This window comes from Danio rerio, chromosome 2 (genome assembly GCF_052040795.2).
Source record: "Danio rerio strain M-AB ecotype USA chromosome 2, GRCz13ab, whole genome shotgun sequence".
Lineage (NCBI taxonomy): Eukaryota > Metazoa > Chordata > Actinopteri > Cypriniformes > Danionidae > Danio > Danio rerio.
In genome coordinates, this window is record NC_141022.1 from 39,997,501 (window position 1) to 40,016,906 (window position 19,406).

Sequence of the window (19,406 nt, forward strand, 5' to 3'; positions counted from 1 at the left end):
GACAGTAAATAATATTTGACTAGATATTTTTCAAAATACAAGCATTCAGATTAAAGTGCAATTCAAAGACTTAGAGTTATCAGGCAAGTCATTGTATAACAGTAGTTTTTTCTGCAGACAATCAAAAAATATATTGCTTAAGGTGGCTAATAATATTGACCTTAAAATGGGTTTCAAAATATTTAAACCTGCTTTTATTCTAGCTAAAACAAAACAAATAAGCCTTGAAGAAAAAATATTATAGGAAATACTGTTAAAATTCCTAGCACTGTTAAACATAATTTGGGAAATATTTTTAAAAAAAAATTCTCAGGAGCGCTAATAACTTTGACTTCAACTGATAATCGTTTTAAATAATCGTGATTACAATTATGACCAAAATAATCACGATTATGATTTTTCCCAAAATCTAGCAGCTAGTTTGGGGTATAACTAAAATTCAATGCATTTAATTATTTATGCAATTTATGCAAATTTTTGCTTTTCTGCCTTGTTTCTGGCAAAAAAATAAAACATAATTTACTTACCCTAATGGCAGTTGGCAGCATGTTTTAGGGAAAAACTTTAAATTTGAGTTTTCTTCTGAAGGTGAAAACAATATTTTTTTTAATCTAAGATTTTTTCGATATTTCGACTAGAAACGAGACAATGCAAAGAAAAGCATTTTTCGCATTGTTTTATTGTACCTGAATAAACTGTCAAATAGAGCTATTCATCTTGTGAAACTGTATTCACATCGCAAGACTAAAAGCTTAAAAATTAAACAATCGCAATATCAGATTTTTCCAACATCGTGCAGCCCTTTATACTACATATATTATGTCAAAACAAACTTTTATTTTGAATGTGAATAATCACAATTAATCTTTGTCCAGCACTAGTAATTATATATTTTCTTTCTACAATAAAATATATTAAAATAAACAAAACAATAAAAAAAAAACTACATTTTGTTTACTATGAACATACACCATGAAAGTCATAAAAAGCAAATAATGCCAATATTGTTATATGTATAAAGTATGCATTAATATGTTTAAATATTAGTGCAAAATAAGCTATATTTTACTATAAGCTAGTCATTTTTAAAATTTATTTTAAGTTCATAATGCAAATTTTATCTTAGTTAAAAAAAACATTTGCATTTAAATATGGAGACTAGTTAAGATTTAATTGTGGAGATTATGAAAGAGACTGAAATCCCAGATCAGTAAAAAAAAAAGAACTCTACATGTTAAAAACTTATTACAGATTTAACAAGAGATATTTCTTCCTTATGATTCTGACAGTCTAGCAAACAGCCATAATTCACAAAAAATAACTACTTAAGCATTATTATAACTGATAAGGAGTATGCAGTGAATGTTAACACACTTACCCATTCAGTGGGCTTTTGGCAAACAACTGTCTGTTCTCTGGCTCCTTTAGTTTAGAGTTTGGAGATTTATCATCCATCTTCACATCTCGGGGAGAAGCTGCAAAACAAAAACATGTTTAGCTGCTTGAGAATTGACAAGTATTTGCTTGCAGAATGATTGATCAGTAACAAACATCAAACATACAGGGTTTGGACGCAGGGGAAAATCCATTAATGGAGGCGAGAGCTGGTGTGCCATTGGGATTCTGGCCTCTGGCTTTTAGTCTGGCCTCCTCCAGGAATATTTTCCTCTTCTCCACCTGCCTCTCAAGCTGTTCACTGTGAGGCTGAGAGATGGACAAAGTATTAACACCACCATGTGACAATTGAACATACAATACAACACAGTTAAAAATTATAATATATAATAATAATAATAATAAATAATAGTTATATAATAATAAAAAACAAAAGCTACCTTTTCTCTAGAATACAACTTCATTGTGTTAATACAGATCTCTTTGATGTCCTCCTTAGTAGCACCAAATAGAAGAAACCAGTGTGGTTTGGAAGGAAGAGGAATCTGTAGAAAAAAACAACAACTTTTAATCAGTCTGAATGGGATTAGAGATGTAACTGTTCACTATGAGCTGGTTGAAAAAATATTCATATATAGTCAAAGCCAGAATAATTAAAACCAATGGCAAATTCTGACTTAAAGCTGTTGTTCAAATGTAAATAAAATACCTTTGAAACCTTTTATACATCTTTATCTTTTGAGAGAATTAAATTTCCAGTAAAAAAAAGACTTGCTGGTAGAATAAACAGAATTCAGAGTTGGCCAGGGGTATGAATTAATTTAAGCTTGACTATTTTATGATTCAAATCATTTTAAATGAGTCACTATAATACTTGTTTGGAACAGCAGGGACTGTTGTGTTTACAGATTGCAGCAAATAAGTTGTAGCAAACAGTTCAAAACAACGAGTATGGATGTTAATATTTAAGCAGGATATGCTCATTTAAACCAAAAGAAACTTAATGTTCTTCATTAACAGTCAAGGATTTAATATGGTCGCAAAAAAGACAGAAAATGCACAGAAATCTAGATTACTCCACAGATGCAAATATGTCTCGTCATCATTTACGTATTACTGTCAACATTGCTAATAGTATATCGTTCTGCATATTGTTAAGTTTTTGAAGTATGTTGCTGTATTTTGCACAGCAAGAGCCAGGACGCAAGCTTTTCACTCATCATAGTACACATGCTGCTGATGATGTGACAATAAAAGTGATTTGATTTCACCTGCTTTGTCGCTCCCATCAGCGAAGCTAATTCTATATCAGTTTACCATCAACTTAGCTGGGTTTAATCGTATTATTAATGATGAAAGTAAACTTAAGTACTACAAAGTGTCAAAGTTGACATTGATAATACACAATTTGAACATGTAACAAATTAGTTCAGATTCTTTTTTTTACTTTTAATAAGCCTTTTACAGTGCCCTAAAACACTGATAAGCTGATTTTTCTTTAAAAAAATCTAATAAAATCACAGCTAATAAAAACACAAAGTCTTAGTTGTCTAAATCCGAGATAGTCTTTTTATTTGTATTTATTTTATTTGGAATTGTCTGACTCTTTTTAAATGTGCAAAAGTTTTGCTAAAATTAAGAAATAATAAAAAAACACCTTATTTCTAAATCTTTAACTCATTTTTGTAAATTGTTAAAGAATTGTGAAAAATTTATCATGATTAGTAGTGAATCGTTAAATCCATAGAGGTGAGACATTAGTCTATGGTAAAAATCATAATTAGTTTCAGCAATGTGCAAGCTGACGCAAACAAATATGTACAAAAGCCAGTTTCCATTACTCAATATAAATAAAACAATGGTAACTGAAACGGTGTCCACTTTTTAGTTCCGACATTATCAGAATTGTGATAAAAATCTGTATTTCTGAGTCACACGATATTTACTTGCATATTAATGATAAAAAAAAAATCTGAATTGCAAGTTTGTGTCTTGCAAATTGAAGCAATTGCAAGATTTAGAAGAATTGATGGAGATAAACCTGCAAATAGTCTTTGTCCCCCTTAGATATGGACTTAGGGACTATATTTTATATCCCAGTTCTGAGAAATGAATTCAGACTTAAAGATAAAATGTTTGTTCAACAAAATTAATCATTAAAACACTGCTTTTTTCGCCATTCCCCCAATATCAAACATACTTTTATGTGTAAATATGGTGTAAATCTAGGGACATACCTGTAGTACTCGAGCAGCGAGGTAAATGCAGGCACACGCAATGGTCTCAGGTTCAAACCTCACAAATGCACTGGTTCTGAGGGCGTCATTCATATAGTTCCTGAAAAACACAAACAAGCACCTATGCAACACCTGCCATGCTCTCTCTCTCATATATATATATATATATGGCTTCTTATGGAGTCTCTTAACTTCATGTCCTTTCCCTCAGTTTTTAAAACGTAACCATGGAGGAGCTAATATAATTTGAACATATTTGAGCAATGAGTCATAGCTAAGGTTGTCAAAATTAAAACGCCAAATCAAAAAGATATGAGGAGAGGCAAGAATAACTATATGGCAGATCATTTACTGTAACAATTCACATGAAAGGGATTCATATGAAAACAGTAACATACCGTATATCAAAAAAATATTTGGATTTAGAGGAAAAAAAAAAGAGTGTACAACTAACTATAAACTGGAAAAAACAAAAAGAAATCCTGGCCCCCCAGCAAAGCCAATGCCTTCCATTCAGAGAACCTCCGCTGAGAGCTCTCACTGGATTGGCTGGCAGTCTCGAAAAGGCCAGCCAATGAGGTGGGAGGGATTCCTGGGTCTTGTGCCTGAGGAGTTCGGGTGTTTTCTGTGACACTTACCACCATGGGCTACCCTTTAATCAAAGAGTAGAGAAAGGACAAAGTTAAGCAGAGCTCTCCATAAGCCATAACCTCAATGTGCAACAAGTCAACAACACATGGTTATCCTGCATTGACAAAGAAAACTGAATAGTGTGAACCTAACCTTACCTTTAGGCATACCAAGCTACAATGCATTTCATGCTTTATAATGCAGTGTTTCCACTAGGTCCTGTTGATATCTAAGTTTCAAGCTCTTTCAAAAAAGGTCAAGCTCTTAGCAAATAAAGAAAGCTACTAGTGGAAACAGAGCATAAGTCCAACCAAAAACCTGATCCAATGTCTCCTCTATAAGGGGAAAAAATTCCAAGTCATAATTTAAAGGGCATTTTCATAAAGTCCAGAGGTAGATGAAAACACTTACCATGCTGTTTGAACCAGCATCTGATTCTTCTCACATTCCAGCACTTGCAGGTACATGACTATAATCTAAAATGATAGAAAACAGAAATTTTAAGAGATGCAAGAAGGATTTCAATGCACAGAAGCCAAGCAATAACAACATTTTAACTGATAGTAAACAAAACTCACCTTATGTGGATGTTTGACATGAACACAGAAGCCCAACTCCTTCAGGATACGACGCTCAGCTTTAATAACTTGGTTCTTGGTATTAATGTAATTTTGATCAAGAATGAGGGGTGTGCTTCTGTATCAACAAATAGAAAAAAAAATAATTAGCTATTGTTGAACATGAAACATTACATCTATGACACAGACATGGGATAATAAACTGTTTTAAGGTTTACTACAGTTTGGAAAAAGTCAAGGTTTTAAATTTCTGTTATACTGTTCCTATGGTATATCTACAGTTTATTTAACGTGTTTTTAGCGACTATTTTATTTATTTGGGCAACAATATGTTTAGCAGGAAAGGACCCTCCACATCAAAAGCTACGGTTCCAAAATATTTTAAATGATTCTTAACTAAATATATTGAGTTCAATGGGGGGGGAGTAGTTGTTTTTAACAAGACATTTAAAAAAACAATTTAGAACTCATACCTACAATGATATCCACATCCACTGATTTGTTTTATATTTTCCTAAAATATCAACTTAATCTTTTTCACTTATGTCAACAGAAAAAAAAAAATCTACAAAATTTCCAAAATCGTTTCAGAAATAGAAATTTACATTTCATTTAATCAGAAAACAGGGCAGTTTAAATGATGGATTAAGTGACCAACATGTTTTGAAAACCGAACTGGTCTGACATTTTAAATTTAATCAAAACTAAAATTCATTTCAATAGTTTAAAACCACCTGCCAAAGCGAAAAAGTTCACTAAAGCTGGAAAACAGCTGTAAACTAACACTGGTAGATTATGTAACAGGTAGGTGTGTATAACTCCAGCTTTTACTTAGAAGGTTTGACAGGTTGTATTTTTTTTTGTTTGTTTATTGTTAAGCTAGCTTCTATGGCTATTTTAATGTTAAGCTAATACATACTAGTTATAATATGCTATTTTGTTTAGTTAAAACTGTTCTTATTTTAAGTGTTAAAAATCTCCTCAAAAGACTAAACAAAAAAAAATCCTCACAGATTAAATCGCTGACACAATCTAACAGCAACACTAATATTGACAATAGGCAGAAATTTTGAAGAGTAAATTGAAATCCAATAAAATGTACAATAAAATGTACAAAGTTTTTCAAACTTGTTTTAAGGCAAGAAAGAATGTTATTTAATAACGTTCCTTATAGGACAACTTTGATGACAGGTTTTAGTTAACTTCAGACATTAACTACTGTATATTGCGGCTTTATAACACTTTCCTGGGTAAATAAAACTACTTCTTAAAACTTAAATACAACAAAAACTTAAAATCATGCGTTCGACTTACTTTTTACCCTTTCCTTGTTTCAAATGGTGGAAAACGTTGATCACATCCCTCACTCGTCTTGGCGACTCCTCAATCTTTGAAGCCAAGTTCACGCATGCCATAGCAACAATCTGTTTTAAAGCGAAACCAGGTTCAAAGTTTTCATGAGATGGTCTTAGTCAGGTATTTAACAATATTATGTATTTCTAACTTACCTCAAAGTTGTGCTTTACGAAGGACTTCGAGAAAAAGAATCTTTGAAAAATTACTTGTCCCGTCGCCATCGCCACCTACGCAAAAAACATAAAACAATATCAACAACCACATTCTCGTAAACAATTGACGTAAATAACATTCAACATAATTATAATATCGCTAAAAATATAACAAATAACGAGAATCATCTTTAACAGCATCTCAAAAATGTGTCTCGAGCCACTTGAAGGACTCTATGGAAGACAAAGGCCGCCGGTTTCACTGTGCCGGTTTCGGCTAAGTTAGCCGGCTATGCTAAGCGCCTAGTTAAGGCGTTTACGTTAGATAACTGTGAGCCGAGCAAACGAACTAACGTTAATTCCTGAATATAAACACACTTCAACACTAACCTGTGGCAGACGAAGGAGAATCCCGGCTGACTGAATGCGTTCGCAGCCCAGAATCCGTAGGTCTGTCTCGGTCTCATGGTCGAGGCCATCCAGCATGGACGGGGTCGTGCTCAGCCTGTCCTCGGGTATGATCGAGTTGTCGATGGCCAGAAACACCTCCGAATACACTTTATCGCCAATAAGAATGCCTTGGTTATTTGGTGGTGGAGTGTTCAGATGAGGAGATAACATGCCAAGAGACATATTTGATGGTGTAACTCGCTATCACAAAACGTAGACCTTTCGTCTGCCAGGCGGAAATGGCAACGTTTCGCGATTGACGCACTTCAACGGCGGAAGTGACGTCAACGTTTGTGACGTCACTCGTTGCGTTGGAACAGTGAAATCCCGTAGAATACCGCGATGTTGTGTTGGTGTTTTGCGAGAATGTAAGAATCTAATGTGCTTATAATCTATAGCCTACACATTGCTATATTTTACATTTAGAAAAAAGAATGTAAGTATTTGATGTGATATGAACTGACCTGATACGATATATGTTCTCAGACAGACATATAGATAGATTCAACTAAATTAACAGTCTCCTATCGATTTACAGTAGGAGTTGACTGAGTAACTAATAAGCCGGAGGAGCAGAAGCAGGAGACAAAGTAATGATGATAGAGAAAGAGCAGAGTTTATTGAATAATCTTAGTTTTGTATGATCCAATGCTAAGAGTTTGTCTGAAAAGAATAAATCCAACAAGTGTTATTATACCATATAAGCAACAGCAATGGGAAATGACTGTTTCACAACATTGTCCAGAGACAATACAGACCTTGAAATGAAGACATTCTCTCATCTCTTATGCTTAAAAACAAGTGTCGCTTAAATCCATAAGATTATAACAATATGGAAATATTCAATAATATTGAGAAAATTATTATAGGAAAATAATAATCATAAAATATAAAGACGAAATTACAAATAATACTCAATAATAATAATAAAATATAAAGACACAATTACAAATAATACTCTATAATAATAATAAAATCATTAACTAATAGTCCATAAAATGACAATTATACAGTATGACTGACTAATGACCATATGATTAAATAAAATTGAGATTAGAATGGCTCAATCTGTCTATTTTTAATCACTCCTAAAAACATACCCATTTAGCTTGACTTTTTGATTTTATTTTAATAGTTCTACTGCTTCATTTTTAAATTTATTCAGTCGTTTCTGTTGGTCATTAATCTAAACTAATACAGACAGACAGACAGACAGACAGACAGACAGACAGACAGACAGACAGACAGATAGATAGATAGATAGATAGATAGATAGATAGATAGATAGATAGATAGATAGATAGATGCAGCAGGTTCCCACAGGCATGTGACATAATCCATTACTATCTTGCCAAGTACCAAAGTAATCACACCATCAAAACTGAGACCTCCACCATGATGAGGACTCATCACAGAAACTGATGAGACAGCTCACTGAGGGGACATGATATGCCTTGACGCATGCTCAACAGCACATATAAAGATCACTGTTGACTCCTTTAAAATCTTGACCTTTTTATATCAATGACAAGGAGGAAATAATCACAGGTTGGAAATGCATATTTTCTTCAACAGAGCAGTGATTTGTGTTCAATCTATAATTCTGTTTTGTTGATTAAGAAAGTGGATGTTTGATATTATTAATTTAAAAAATTGTGAATAATTTTATTTAGATGGTCGCCAGACACACGTTTACTATGTTACTTTGCAAAATTGTCATTAGAGTATTTGTCTACTGTCTGCTGAAAAGCTGCTTACACTTCATTTTGATGGTTCCCTAACAAACATTCTGCTGACAATAAGTGATCTAGCAAGTACACGTCAGCTCATTCGACAAACACTAACCCTAACTTAACAGTCTACTAATACTTTTATAAGAGTGTGTTGACAGAATGTGTTTAATGAACAATTAATATAAAGTTTTGTTTTTATTAGCATTAGCACTGCTGCTTTTAAGTTATTTGGCAATATTCAGCAAAAAAATAATAATAAAATAAAATAATAAAATAATAATAAAAAGATAGCCTTGGTCTTTTTTGCAGTGCACCATGCAGGCAGGAAGTGGGAGAAATGCCAGTTGTTACTGATACTCAGTTTGACCTCATTGCATTTACCCATTTGCCCCCCCCCCCCCCCCCCATCTCTTAAACATATCCTGAGATGCTTCTAAAAGTAAATACATACACAAGATGATAATATTGATTGAACAGCACAGATTTCATTGAACAAATATTTTGTAAAAGATTTTGCAAAAGACAAGTATTTTGTAAAATCTAATTTTATTTTTTTACTTTTATTGCAGCACTATTCTTTCATAGTTCATAGTAATTTGGGGGTAAATCTTTTTGTTTTTTTAAATAGAGAAGTTGTGCAAATGCTGTTTTCTCAATCCAAATGAAAAAACAGTTTGATGTTTCTGCCAGCAAGCAGTAAATCATTGTTTTTATCAGCGTGTTTTCACATTTTTCTCCACTTTTGCCTGTGGTTGTTTTTGTGAAATGCATGTCCCAAGTTATGGAGAGAACAGTAAAAAAAAAAAAAGTCCTGCTGCATTAGCAGTTTTATTTAGTGAAACAAATATTCTTCTTATTTTATGAATTAGAATGAGAGTAAAAGACAATTCTGACACTGGAAACAAAAAGACAAGAAATTAGTGTAGCCAGCATTACACTTATGCATTATTTTCCATTGCTGGAAGACTTCTCGAGAGATTTCAAAATGAAGGCTATACAACATAATATATATTTAAAAAATACAAATTTATCACAAATATGATTAGGGAAAAAAAGGAATCTGTTATAGTTTACAAAGTATCAGACTGACCAGCACATTCAACTTTCTTCAGTGTGAATTTATCCATTTGAATACTAAAAAATTAAACCAAGTAATAATAGTTTTGTAGAGCTTCCAGAATTTTCTAGTCTCTTTTGTAGCCCAATTAGTATTAAAATTAACTTTAACATGCTTCAGAATTACCTATTGGTCCGTCACACCTTTTTATTGGTCAGTTTTCATTCAAGAATATGGTCCAAGATTTAGAATAAAATGACTTGTAAATTGTAAGGCTACAGTAGGTCAGTAGTGAAAGATGACTTTACTTATGTCAGATTCCACTTTGTCTTCTTCGATTAGTTATTTTCACAATTTATGTTGGCATAGCAGTCAAAATTGGACAAACAAGCTCATGTATTGGACAAATTCTGGACTTTTGTCCGTGGGGGATGGGTTTTTCGAACCACCATCCTCCATGGCTACAGGCCTGTAAAGACTGTAATTCGTTTATTTGATGACTAGTGTATTTTTGGACTATTGTTATGCATCTATTATTTTCACTGACGGCTCAAATTTAGCCTTGTTTTAGTCAAGAAGTCTATGTTTAGACATATTTGAAACAAAATTGCTTGGTTAGTATGTTATGTTACAGCTTTCAGTCAAAAAAAAAATTTGCTCAGTTGGACAGCCATTTAAATTACCTCGCGTGTCAGTTGTGCGCGTGCAAAGTGTCATATTCTCTAATACACACAATGTATTACTGGCAGCTGAATAGCACTGAATAAACCAATGTGTGTCCCTGAGGAGGAACATCTTGCAGCTTCTTCTTGCATAAATCACTCAGTGAGACATTTTAATCAGGTAATTATTCATCCTTTCTGCCAGTGACTGGGGGATTCGTAATGTTCTCCAGATCTGCTGGCTTGAATGGCACTACTGGGATCTGGTTAGAGTGCTGAAATGTTTCACCTCACAGGTTCAGAGGGGCAAACACTGCAGCTTTGCAATTTAATAGTACTATCCATCATCTGCCATAAAAAATGAAATGAAAATGTGATGTTTATAACCAAAAATGATGCCTGTGTACATGTGGCAAAGTCTCCATGAGTGCTTCACAGTGCAGGAGCTTCACAGACCCCACAGGAAGCATCAAGACAGTCTTGAGTGAATCAAATATCTTAAACCCTGACGTTCACAAGAAGAAAATGTCATCGGCAGGACTGCACAGTTAAAACCAAACAATACAGTGTTTTATGAGGCAGGTTTGAAGAAGCCCTGTGAGATTGCGAAAGAAAGTTGCCGCCCGTAGCAAGCTCGACATTAGACAGAAGGGTGACATAAATAAGTGTTTCTGTGTCTGACTTCATGGTGAATGTTATTTTCACCTGAGGAATGCTTTTTGTTCCTGAAAGTTTGTCGCCCACCTCCTGCAAATCTGACTTGCTGCTTGAATGCCAGTGGGAACCAACTGTGTTCTTTTTAAAAGGCAAAGGCAGCTGTATTTTCTTAAAGAGACAGTACATCCCAAAATGAAAAATTCTGACATCATTTGTTCACTTTATTTTTGTTCCAGTCCCATCAGATATTCAACATATTTAATTTAGGGTCCGTGTGGCACGGTGGCTCAGCGGTTAGTGCTGTCGCCTCACATTTCTGACATGTTCGCCCAGTGTTCGTGTGGGTTTCCTCTGGGTGCTCTATGTCTCCCACAGTCTAAAGACGTGCGGTATAAGTGAATTGGGTGAATTAAATTGGCTGTAGTGTATAAGTGTGTGTGTGTGTGTGTGTGTGAATGTGTATGGGTGTTTCCCAGTACTGGGTTGCAGCTGGAAGGGCAATTGCTGTGTAAAACATATGCTGGAATAGTTGGCGGTTCATTCTGCTGTGGTGACCACTGATAAATCAGAGACCTGAAGGAAAAATGAATGAATGAATGATGTAGGATTTAATTAACATAAAAACAGTTGCTGCACTGATGCAATGTTGCAATTATTATAATTACTCAAAATATAACACTATGACATTCTGAATAAATGCTTTAAGCTAGTTAATAATTTCTGAATTCAGATATGACACAAGCACACCTTTAAACAGAAGCTCTACTTAATACCCAAGAGCTTATTTTGTCTTCTGGCAATGAATACTTTTCTGAGTTTGGAATGAAATTAAGGTAAAGCAATAAAACATTACAAAGTAAGGAAATAAATATTCTAAACTGTAACTGATTAGGATTCCTGAGCCTCTAGCAAAAACAGAACTCTTCTATGTGCTAAATAATACCCTCTTTATGAGACTCCAGTAGAAACCATGCTTTAACACATTACAGTGTAACTCTTTCATAATTTTTTCATTTATATTAGTATAACAATATATTTAATATTAGCATTTTATCATGTTTGTATACAGAATTTCTCAACATTTTTATATATCTGTCTGGTCTTCTACCTTGTAGGCTCTGATAGGGTTTAAAAAAAAACTGAAAAATTTATAAAACATATAAAAGATAACCTAACAACATGTGACAGTTCATATGTGCATATGTACATGAAGTAAAACATAAATCTGAAGAAAAAAAAAATAGATGCAATGAAGACCAGGTTCTAATTAAATGTCATCACAGTCCTGCTTTTAAGCTCATCTGTATGTGTATTTTGGTTTAACTAACCCAGGAGAAACACAACGTCGTAAGATGGTAATATCTAGGTCACCAGCATCTAAGAACAATGTTATTTTGATGTCCAATAACAACGTGAAATGACGTTAATATTTCGTTGATCTCAAATTGTGTTGGAAATTGAACCAAATCCAATGTTGAGCACACATCTTAAAGCAATATCATATTGACATCAAATAATGATATTTCTTCGACAGGTATAATCCAACATCTGATAGAAGTCATAGTGGTAATGTCCACACAACATTACGCTGTAACATCATTAGACCAGGGCTGGAGTGGGACTCCTTTTCAGCCCTGGAGTTTCAAGCCTCAGACCGGCCCACCTCAGTTCACGACTGACTATATTAAAATAAGGTCATTTCCAATTCAGTTTCTAATTACACTATCACGTCTTTTTTTGAGAAAACAGCTGCTTTATAACTTCAAATGTTCAACAACCCTAACAGTATTATATGTCTTAACAATAAAAATAAAAAAACAAAATACTCAGACGAAGATCAAACCCGGGTCGGCAGCGTCGTAATCTAATGTGCTATCCACTGGACCACAACAATTGTATATTGAAGTGTGACTCATCTGAGTTATATCATCATTAACCTGCAGGCTGGTTATATATAAAAAGAGCATAGCTGCTCTAAAATAATGAATATGAAGACTGTGGTCAAGTAAATAAATAAATTAATTTAAAAAGTGTGATTGCTGAGAGCAACAGATTCTGGAGCTAGGGACACCTGCCCTCGCGGCCAAAAAACGGACCGGCCCACCGGGAATTCTCCCGGTCCTCCGGATTAGCCAATCTGGGCCTGCATTAGACATTGATATTTTGTTGTTTTTAGGTTGCGTTGGAAAGTAAACTAGAAACATTGGACATTGACCTGACTTTGGGTTCTGATGTCAACTTGATTTTCATTTCCAAACAAAATGCAATGTCCCACAATGTTGGGGTAAAATGTCAATCTGATGTCATGTTGACGTCCTGTGCCTGCTGGGAAGTAACAGTTTCTCTCTGTAGATGATGAGGTTGTAGGATGAGTCAGCATCTAAACACGAACAAAGTCTAATGTTACAGTTTAGAATGAATCTCTTCCATTTGGTTATGAAAACCAACAAAAAAAAAGCAAAAAGCGACCCTTAGAAGTTGTTAAAAAGAAAAGTGATATCAAGTCTTGCTTTCATATGTTATATTTTGTAACTGGTATTGTATGGGGTTACCATAATCAGTGGTAACCACAAATTAACTATGGTTTTGCAAATCTAAGCATAGTTTTACCATGATAACTGTAGTAAAACTGCAAAATGGAAGTCAATGTGGCAAAAAATAAAAACCATGAAACAAAACATGGTTTGTTTTTATAAGGATTTCACCTGAGGAACACTAGCTGATTCTGGTTTCAATGGAAAGTCCCTAAAGTCTGTTAGCACAAGTTTCGAGAAACAATATAAGGTTAATTATATGTTTGTTCAAGTAATTAAAAGTAAGCATAGTAATTTGTAGTATAAGTAATTCAAGTAAGCTGTCGTAACTAAAATGTCTGCAAAGTCTCTAAATATAGAAGCAAAGTTGCTAAGTGGGCAAAACCACCAAGAGATGCTTTTGAATGTTTTAATTCTCTGAAGTCTTCGCCCAACTTTACCTTAACAAAATGTGATTGGCTGTTTGTATTCTAGTAAGTACAATGTTTCTTTTCGAACACAAATCCAGCTATATTTTCTGAACATATCGTTTCCCAATGCCTGTGTCAGTGACACACAGCAGGGCCAAAAAAGATCTGGCAACTAATTGTGAACATACAAACTGCTGCTGTTTGAAACATTGCGCAGTTCTGACTCCGCAGGCCTCTGGTCATTTTCCATTCCCTAATGTGTGTCAGAGGAGGAAAGTGAAGGTGAGGGTGTTTTTTTATTCAAGTTTAAATATATCCCCTTTGGTATACAGTATAGAGTACAGGTGCCGTGCTGTACGTTTATTAACCTGGTCTACAAACCAGCTGGATTGATTTATTGAAGTACATCGTCACAGGACACCTGCAGAAGGTTCAGTTTTTGCCATTTATAGTAACAGGCCAGATGTGGTGTTGCCTGCTTCAGGCTGCGTTGAAATCCCACCTCACCCCCCAGAAGGCCCAGAAGTCTAAATATTTCCATCTCCACATGTTCTCAATTTTCCTCTGACTGAAAGCGCTGTTTTCAGATAGCTGTTCTATAGACAGAGCAAAATCGCACATTATTCCTTTTTTTCTTACTGTGTAACACATTATAGTATGCAGTATGTCGTTAAAACCACCACAAACAAATAGTAAAAAGGAGAATGGAATGAAGCAATACTGCTCTGCCAGAACAGATAAATCACTGAGGAGTTATTTCATAAATGCTCAGCTTAATGATTGCTTCTTAGAAATGTAGTCTTTCAGAATTTGTATTTTTTTTTAATATTGTTTTTTAACTTGAGGTAAACAGCTACATCCTTATATGATTCAGTTTGACTGTACATTCTGTACGTTCATGGACTACACTTTCGCCTTTGATGGACTATATATTCATACATGCACTTTGCCCAAACACACATGCTTACTCATCTAGACTGATTTCATTCACACCACCTGAGAATCGTCAGACACTGATTGCACTCACTACTTAAGCCACACATTCACCCTTTCAGTTTGCTGAGTCTTGTTTATCCTGTGATGACATTAGCCCCATTCACACAGTGATACCGGTAAATATCCGGAAAATTTACGGAACGACTTTACCGGTATTTTCAAAAAAGCGCTGTTCACACAGGCGAGGACGTTACGGAATTTTTCCGGAAAAGAGCATTCACACATCCATTCCAAAATACCGGTAAATTCTGACATCATTCACCACACATGAGCTTTAAACGGCTGCGCTTGTATTTGTTAACATTTGACTAAATTACAAACTCTGTGGATGATCAATATTGTAAACAACTTTCGCAGGATCACTTTCGCATTTCGAGATGTTCATAATATGTGCGTGTGCAGGCGCTCACAGGCTGTTTCATGGGCACACGCAAAGCTTGAAGGTAAACAAACAACGGCTTATCATAAGCATCTCATCGATGATCATTTACACAGTTGGCATTAAGAAGAACATATAAACGTGATTTGACTAACTTCTAGCAGCTAAATGTGTCTGGGAAAATATTCAAAGGCTTTAATTCTCATAAACCGCGCGGACGTAAATGCGTCTGACTGTTCTGATTGGCTAAAGCAGACGTCTTACGTCAGCACGTTCTAGACGTGCACACGCTTATTCCGGAAATCTTCCTTCTGCGTTCACACAGCGCAGCATTCCGGCAAATTGCCGGTAATGTTACAACTTCTCTTTCCGGAAAATAGCCAGAACGAATTTACCGGTATTTTCAAAAAGGACCTGTTCACACATACAACCTTTCCGGAAAATTGCCGGTAATTTTCCGGAAAGGTCTGTATGTGTGAAAGGGGCTATTATAACGCGTTTTCCCTGTCTTGTTTCCTGTGTTTCGACCCAGCCTGGTTTATCCTTGTTCTTCTGTTTAGCCGCCTGCCTTACGACCTATAGCCTGTTTACTGACTACGATTCTGGATTACCTGTATATACCCGCTTGCACCTGTATTGACCATTGCTTGCCAGACTACGATTAAACCTGCATATTGGATCTTACCCCAGTTGTGTGTGTCATCCCCCGAGGTTACAATCTAATTACCGGAATTATAAAAATTATATTAAAAAGGGTGGGGCGGAAGTCCTGCCCTAAAGGGGCGTAGTGGTCATCATTCAAATTTTGACACATGCCCTCACATATTCCTCTCTGCCTCAATATAAAGCCAATAAACCTAAAATAATTTGTAAAATGATATAATATAATGATATAATATAATACGTTTCCCAGTGATGGGTTGCAGCCGGAAGGGCATCCGCTATGTAATACAAATGTTGGCTAAGTTGGCGGTTCATTCCACTGTGGTGACCCCTGATTAATAAAGGGACTAAGCCGAAAAGAAATATGATTAATATAATATAACTTATAAATGTATTTATATTATAAATCAGTGGTTAGCACTGTCGCCTAACAGCAAGGTCGCTGGTTCGAGTCCTGGCTGGGCCAGTTTTTTCTGCGTAAAACATATGCCAGAGTAGTTGTCGGTTCATTCTGCTGTGGTGACTTCAAATAAATCAGGGAGAAAATGAATGAATAAATAATACAGTTGCAGTCAGAAATATTAGCCTCCCTGTTTCTTATTTTTCTCCAATTTCTTTTTGTGTAGAAAAGATCTATCAAAATGATTTTAGTCATTAAATGTAAGAAAGACCTCAAAAAGGTGATACCAATTAAACACTCATACATTTCTACAGTTAGACAATGCTATTTTTGTCACTCTCCTTACAGCCTATTGGAAACTAAAGACACACCCGAGACAAGGAGTTTTTAACAGATGTTTGTCCGCGCCTCAATAAATTATTGACTGTTTCTAAAAATTTCTCTCTGTTTTTAAACAGTGGGTGGAGCATTAGTTTAAAAGTACCCTGGTTTGAATTAAGCTGACAAGAATATATGATATTGTCACAAACAGTAAACCACACAATTGCATGAAGGTGTTGTTTCCTTTAAATATAAACTGGTTGCCAGATTCTTTTATTATATTGTTCTGCATTGTATTTATTATATTGTTTGGGATGTTAACAGATTGGCCATGGTCTTTGACTCTGGCCATGTCAAACTCAATCATTCTTTGCTTATCATGAGCCTCTTTGAAGATCTGTTTGTAATTTATTAATTATTTCTTCACAATTAATTCAATAAAGTGTTGTGTAATTTAATTCCCAAGACCTTTTTTAGTATTTTCAACCTGCAATTGAACTTGCAAACTTCAATCAGTGAAGAGTCTATGCTCTAATGCTGTGGTCACCAAACTTGTTCCTGGAGGGCCGGTGTCCTGCAGATTTTAGCTCCAACCCTAATCAAACACACCTGAACAAGCTAATCAAGCTCTTACTAGGTATACTTGAAACACCCAGGCAGGTGTGTTGAAGCAAGTTGGAGCTAAACCCTGCAGGGACAACGGCCCTCCAGGACCGAGATTGGTGACCTCTGCACTAATGCATCTGGAGTTAATATTTACACAACCTGTTTAGATTTAGATAGACCATTAAAAAAATGGGTCACCCAAAAACAGAAACATTCTGTCATCATTTACTCACTTTCTTGTCATTCCAAAATTATGTGTCACTTATAAATCCAAAGATGGCCAAAAAGGCACACAAAATGATTAATTGAATCAAATCATTTAAGATGATTTAACTCATTTGAATTAACTGTCATGAGAAGAAGCACTGTAAAAACAAAAAAACAAAAAGTTGACTCAACTTAAAATTGTAGGCAACTATCTATTTTAAAGTACTGTAGTTGATTCAATTTAAGTTAATTCAACTCAAAAAAGCTTTGCATAAAGTTGCCTTACAATTTTAAGTTGAGTCAAGGTTTTTTTACAAGGAGTAATTGATAGAAACAAGAACAAAGGAAACTGTAAAACAAAGATTAGTGATTAAATGCCTACAAAGTAAAACTCAATAAGTTAAAGTTAAACTTAAAGCACTTGAAGAAACCGATTGTAACAAACCATTTAAGTTCAAAAACGAATCCCAATGACTACTGTGAACTTAATTCATTTGAGTTAACGAAGCAATTTGAGCACAGTAAAACTCGATAAATGAAGAAAACCCAAACCAACTGAGTACTGTAAAACCCAGTAAGTTAAGGCAACTCAAACCATTTGGGGAAACTGATTGCTACAAGCCATTTGAGTAAAAAACTAATCTATATGAGTACTGTGTACTTTTGAGTACTGCGTACATTTTAACTTAAAGTATAATGAGGTGTTTAATTAATTCATTACTTTCAACACTGAGTTCAAAACTCTTTTCAAATGAGTAGAATTAACTCTGTCAATTTTACAGTGTAGAAAAGAAAAAAGAAAAAACAACAACAACAAAAACACAACTGGGATATTTTTCTGTTATGGTTAGGGTTCTGTTTCTGATAACAACATTTCATGTTTTTATGTCCTTTTAAAGCCCACTAACTGTGGGCAAATGAAACACTTTTTAAAATATCCTATTTTTAGAGTCGAATAAATATGCAGAGGCGTGCAGTATTTCCAGATTTAGCAAACGAGTTAACATCAAGATTTTTTTTATATACAATAATATATATATATATATATATATATATATATATATATATATATATATATATATATATATATATATATATATATTTTTTTTTTTATTTTTTTTTTTCAGTTTTGCCAATGACAACAATTCCAAACACAGCTGGAGCAGAACATTCACACATCATTAAGTGTGCCAGTGATCCAGTGATCAGTAAAGAAAATCACTTGCTTTCTTTCAAAAATAATGCCAATTTCATCTAATTGTTTGATTGAATGATTCAATGAAACGTTTAACCGGGTTATTTCAACCCTAATTTGGGTAAAATATGGATTTGAGTTTAAATAATCTAGAATTGTTTTAGAATAGTGGTTATAAAATGGTAAGCAGGAAGCACATAATTTTTGATGTATTCAAGATTCAATCCAGGGATAGCACAGGAAAGTAAATGATTCCACGTTATCTGGATTATATTACATTTTTAAATTGCATATTAAAATAACCTACAATCAGATTCCTTTTAAAGTTACTTTTTATTAAACACACAAATATTGATGAATAATTGTGAATAATGAATGAAGTGAGTACAATTATTAAGTGTGCAAAATTATTACAATTTCATCATCAACTTCCTGTTCCATGTTACAGCAGGTTTTCTCCCTTTTTTAAGTAAAGTCAACTTGTCGCTGCAACAGTATTACTCACTTTTTAGGTGAAAGTAACCAATTTCTTACAGTGCATTTTGTACAGTGTACTGTGCTTTTACTATCATTAAAAATAATGCATGACAGACTTAATCCCACACACACACTCAGCAAAAAATATTGTTTCATAATTATCATTAAAAAAAAAAACAGACATACAGATTTGGAATGACATGAGGGTAAGTAAATGATGACAAAATGGTCATTTTGAGGTGAAAAGATATAAAACAGGAAAAGCTATGAATCAACAAGTTAACTCATGGACAACAAGCAAAATAAAGTTT

General features: G+C 34.3%; 2 protein-coding genes and 1 long non-coding RNA gene across 5 annotated transcripts in view; all 3 read right to left on the reverse strand.

Moving 5' to 3' along the window:
- ccnl1b (cyclin L1b) overlaps positions 1-7,056 on the reverse strand; it is a 10,197-nt gene extending 3,141 nt beyond the window's left edge. Inside the window, exons 1-10 of one of the 3 annotated variants that reach the window (XM_087238848.1) lie at positions 6,739-7,056; positions 6,349-6,423; positions 6,155-6,264; positions 4,841-4,958; positions 4,674-4,738; positions 4,271-4,284; positions 3,633-3,732; positions 1,836-1,940; positions 1,563-1,704; positions 1,379-1,475 (exon numbers count right to left, since the gene is read on the reverse strand). In XM_087238848.1, coding sequence (XP_087094974.1) covers positions 1,379-1,475; positions 1,563-1,704; positions 1,836-1,940; positions 3,633-3,732; positions 4,271-4,284; positions 4,674-4,676 — 461 coding nt within the window. In that variant the 5' untranslated portion in view covers positions 4,677-4,738; positions 4,841-4,958; positions 6,155-6,264; positions 6,349-6,423; positions 6,739-7,056. 3 annotated transcript variants of the gene reach the window in all.
- Positions 7,057-11,988: 4,932 nt separating this feature from the next.
- LOC147846423 (uncharacterized) lies at positions 11,989-14,740 on the reverse strand. The gene is made up of 2 exons (XR_015478732.1): positions 13,062-14,740; positions 11,989-12,517 (listed from the first exon to the last, which is right to left on the reverse strand). It is a non-coding gene; the product is annotated as an uncharacterized LOC147846423 (long non-coding RNA).
- Positions 14,741-14,934: 194 nt separating this feature from the next.
- Positions 14,935-19,406, reverse strand: part of skila (SKI-like proto-oncogene a) — a 672,908-nt gene continuing 668,436 nt past the window's right edge. The window contains exon 5 of the transcript XR_015478736.1: positions 14,935-15,711. The gene's annotated coding sequence lies outside the window, so the exon portion shown is untranslated. The remainder of the gene's footprint in view (positions 15,712-19,406) is intronic.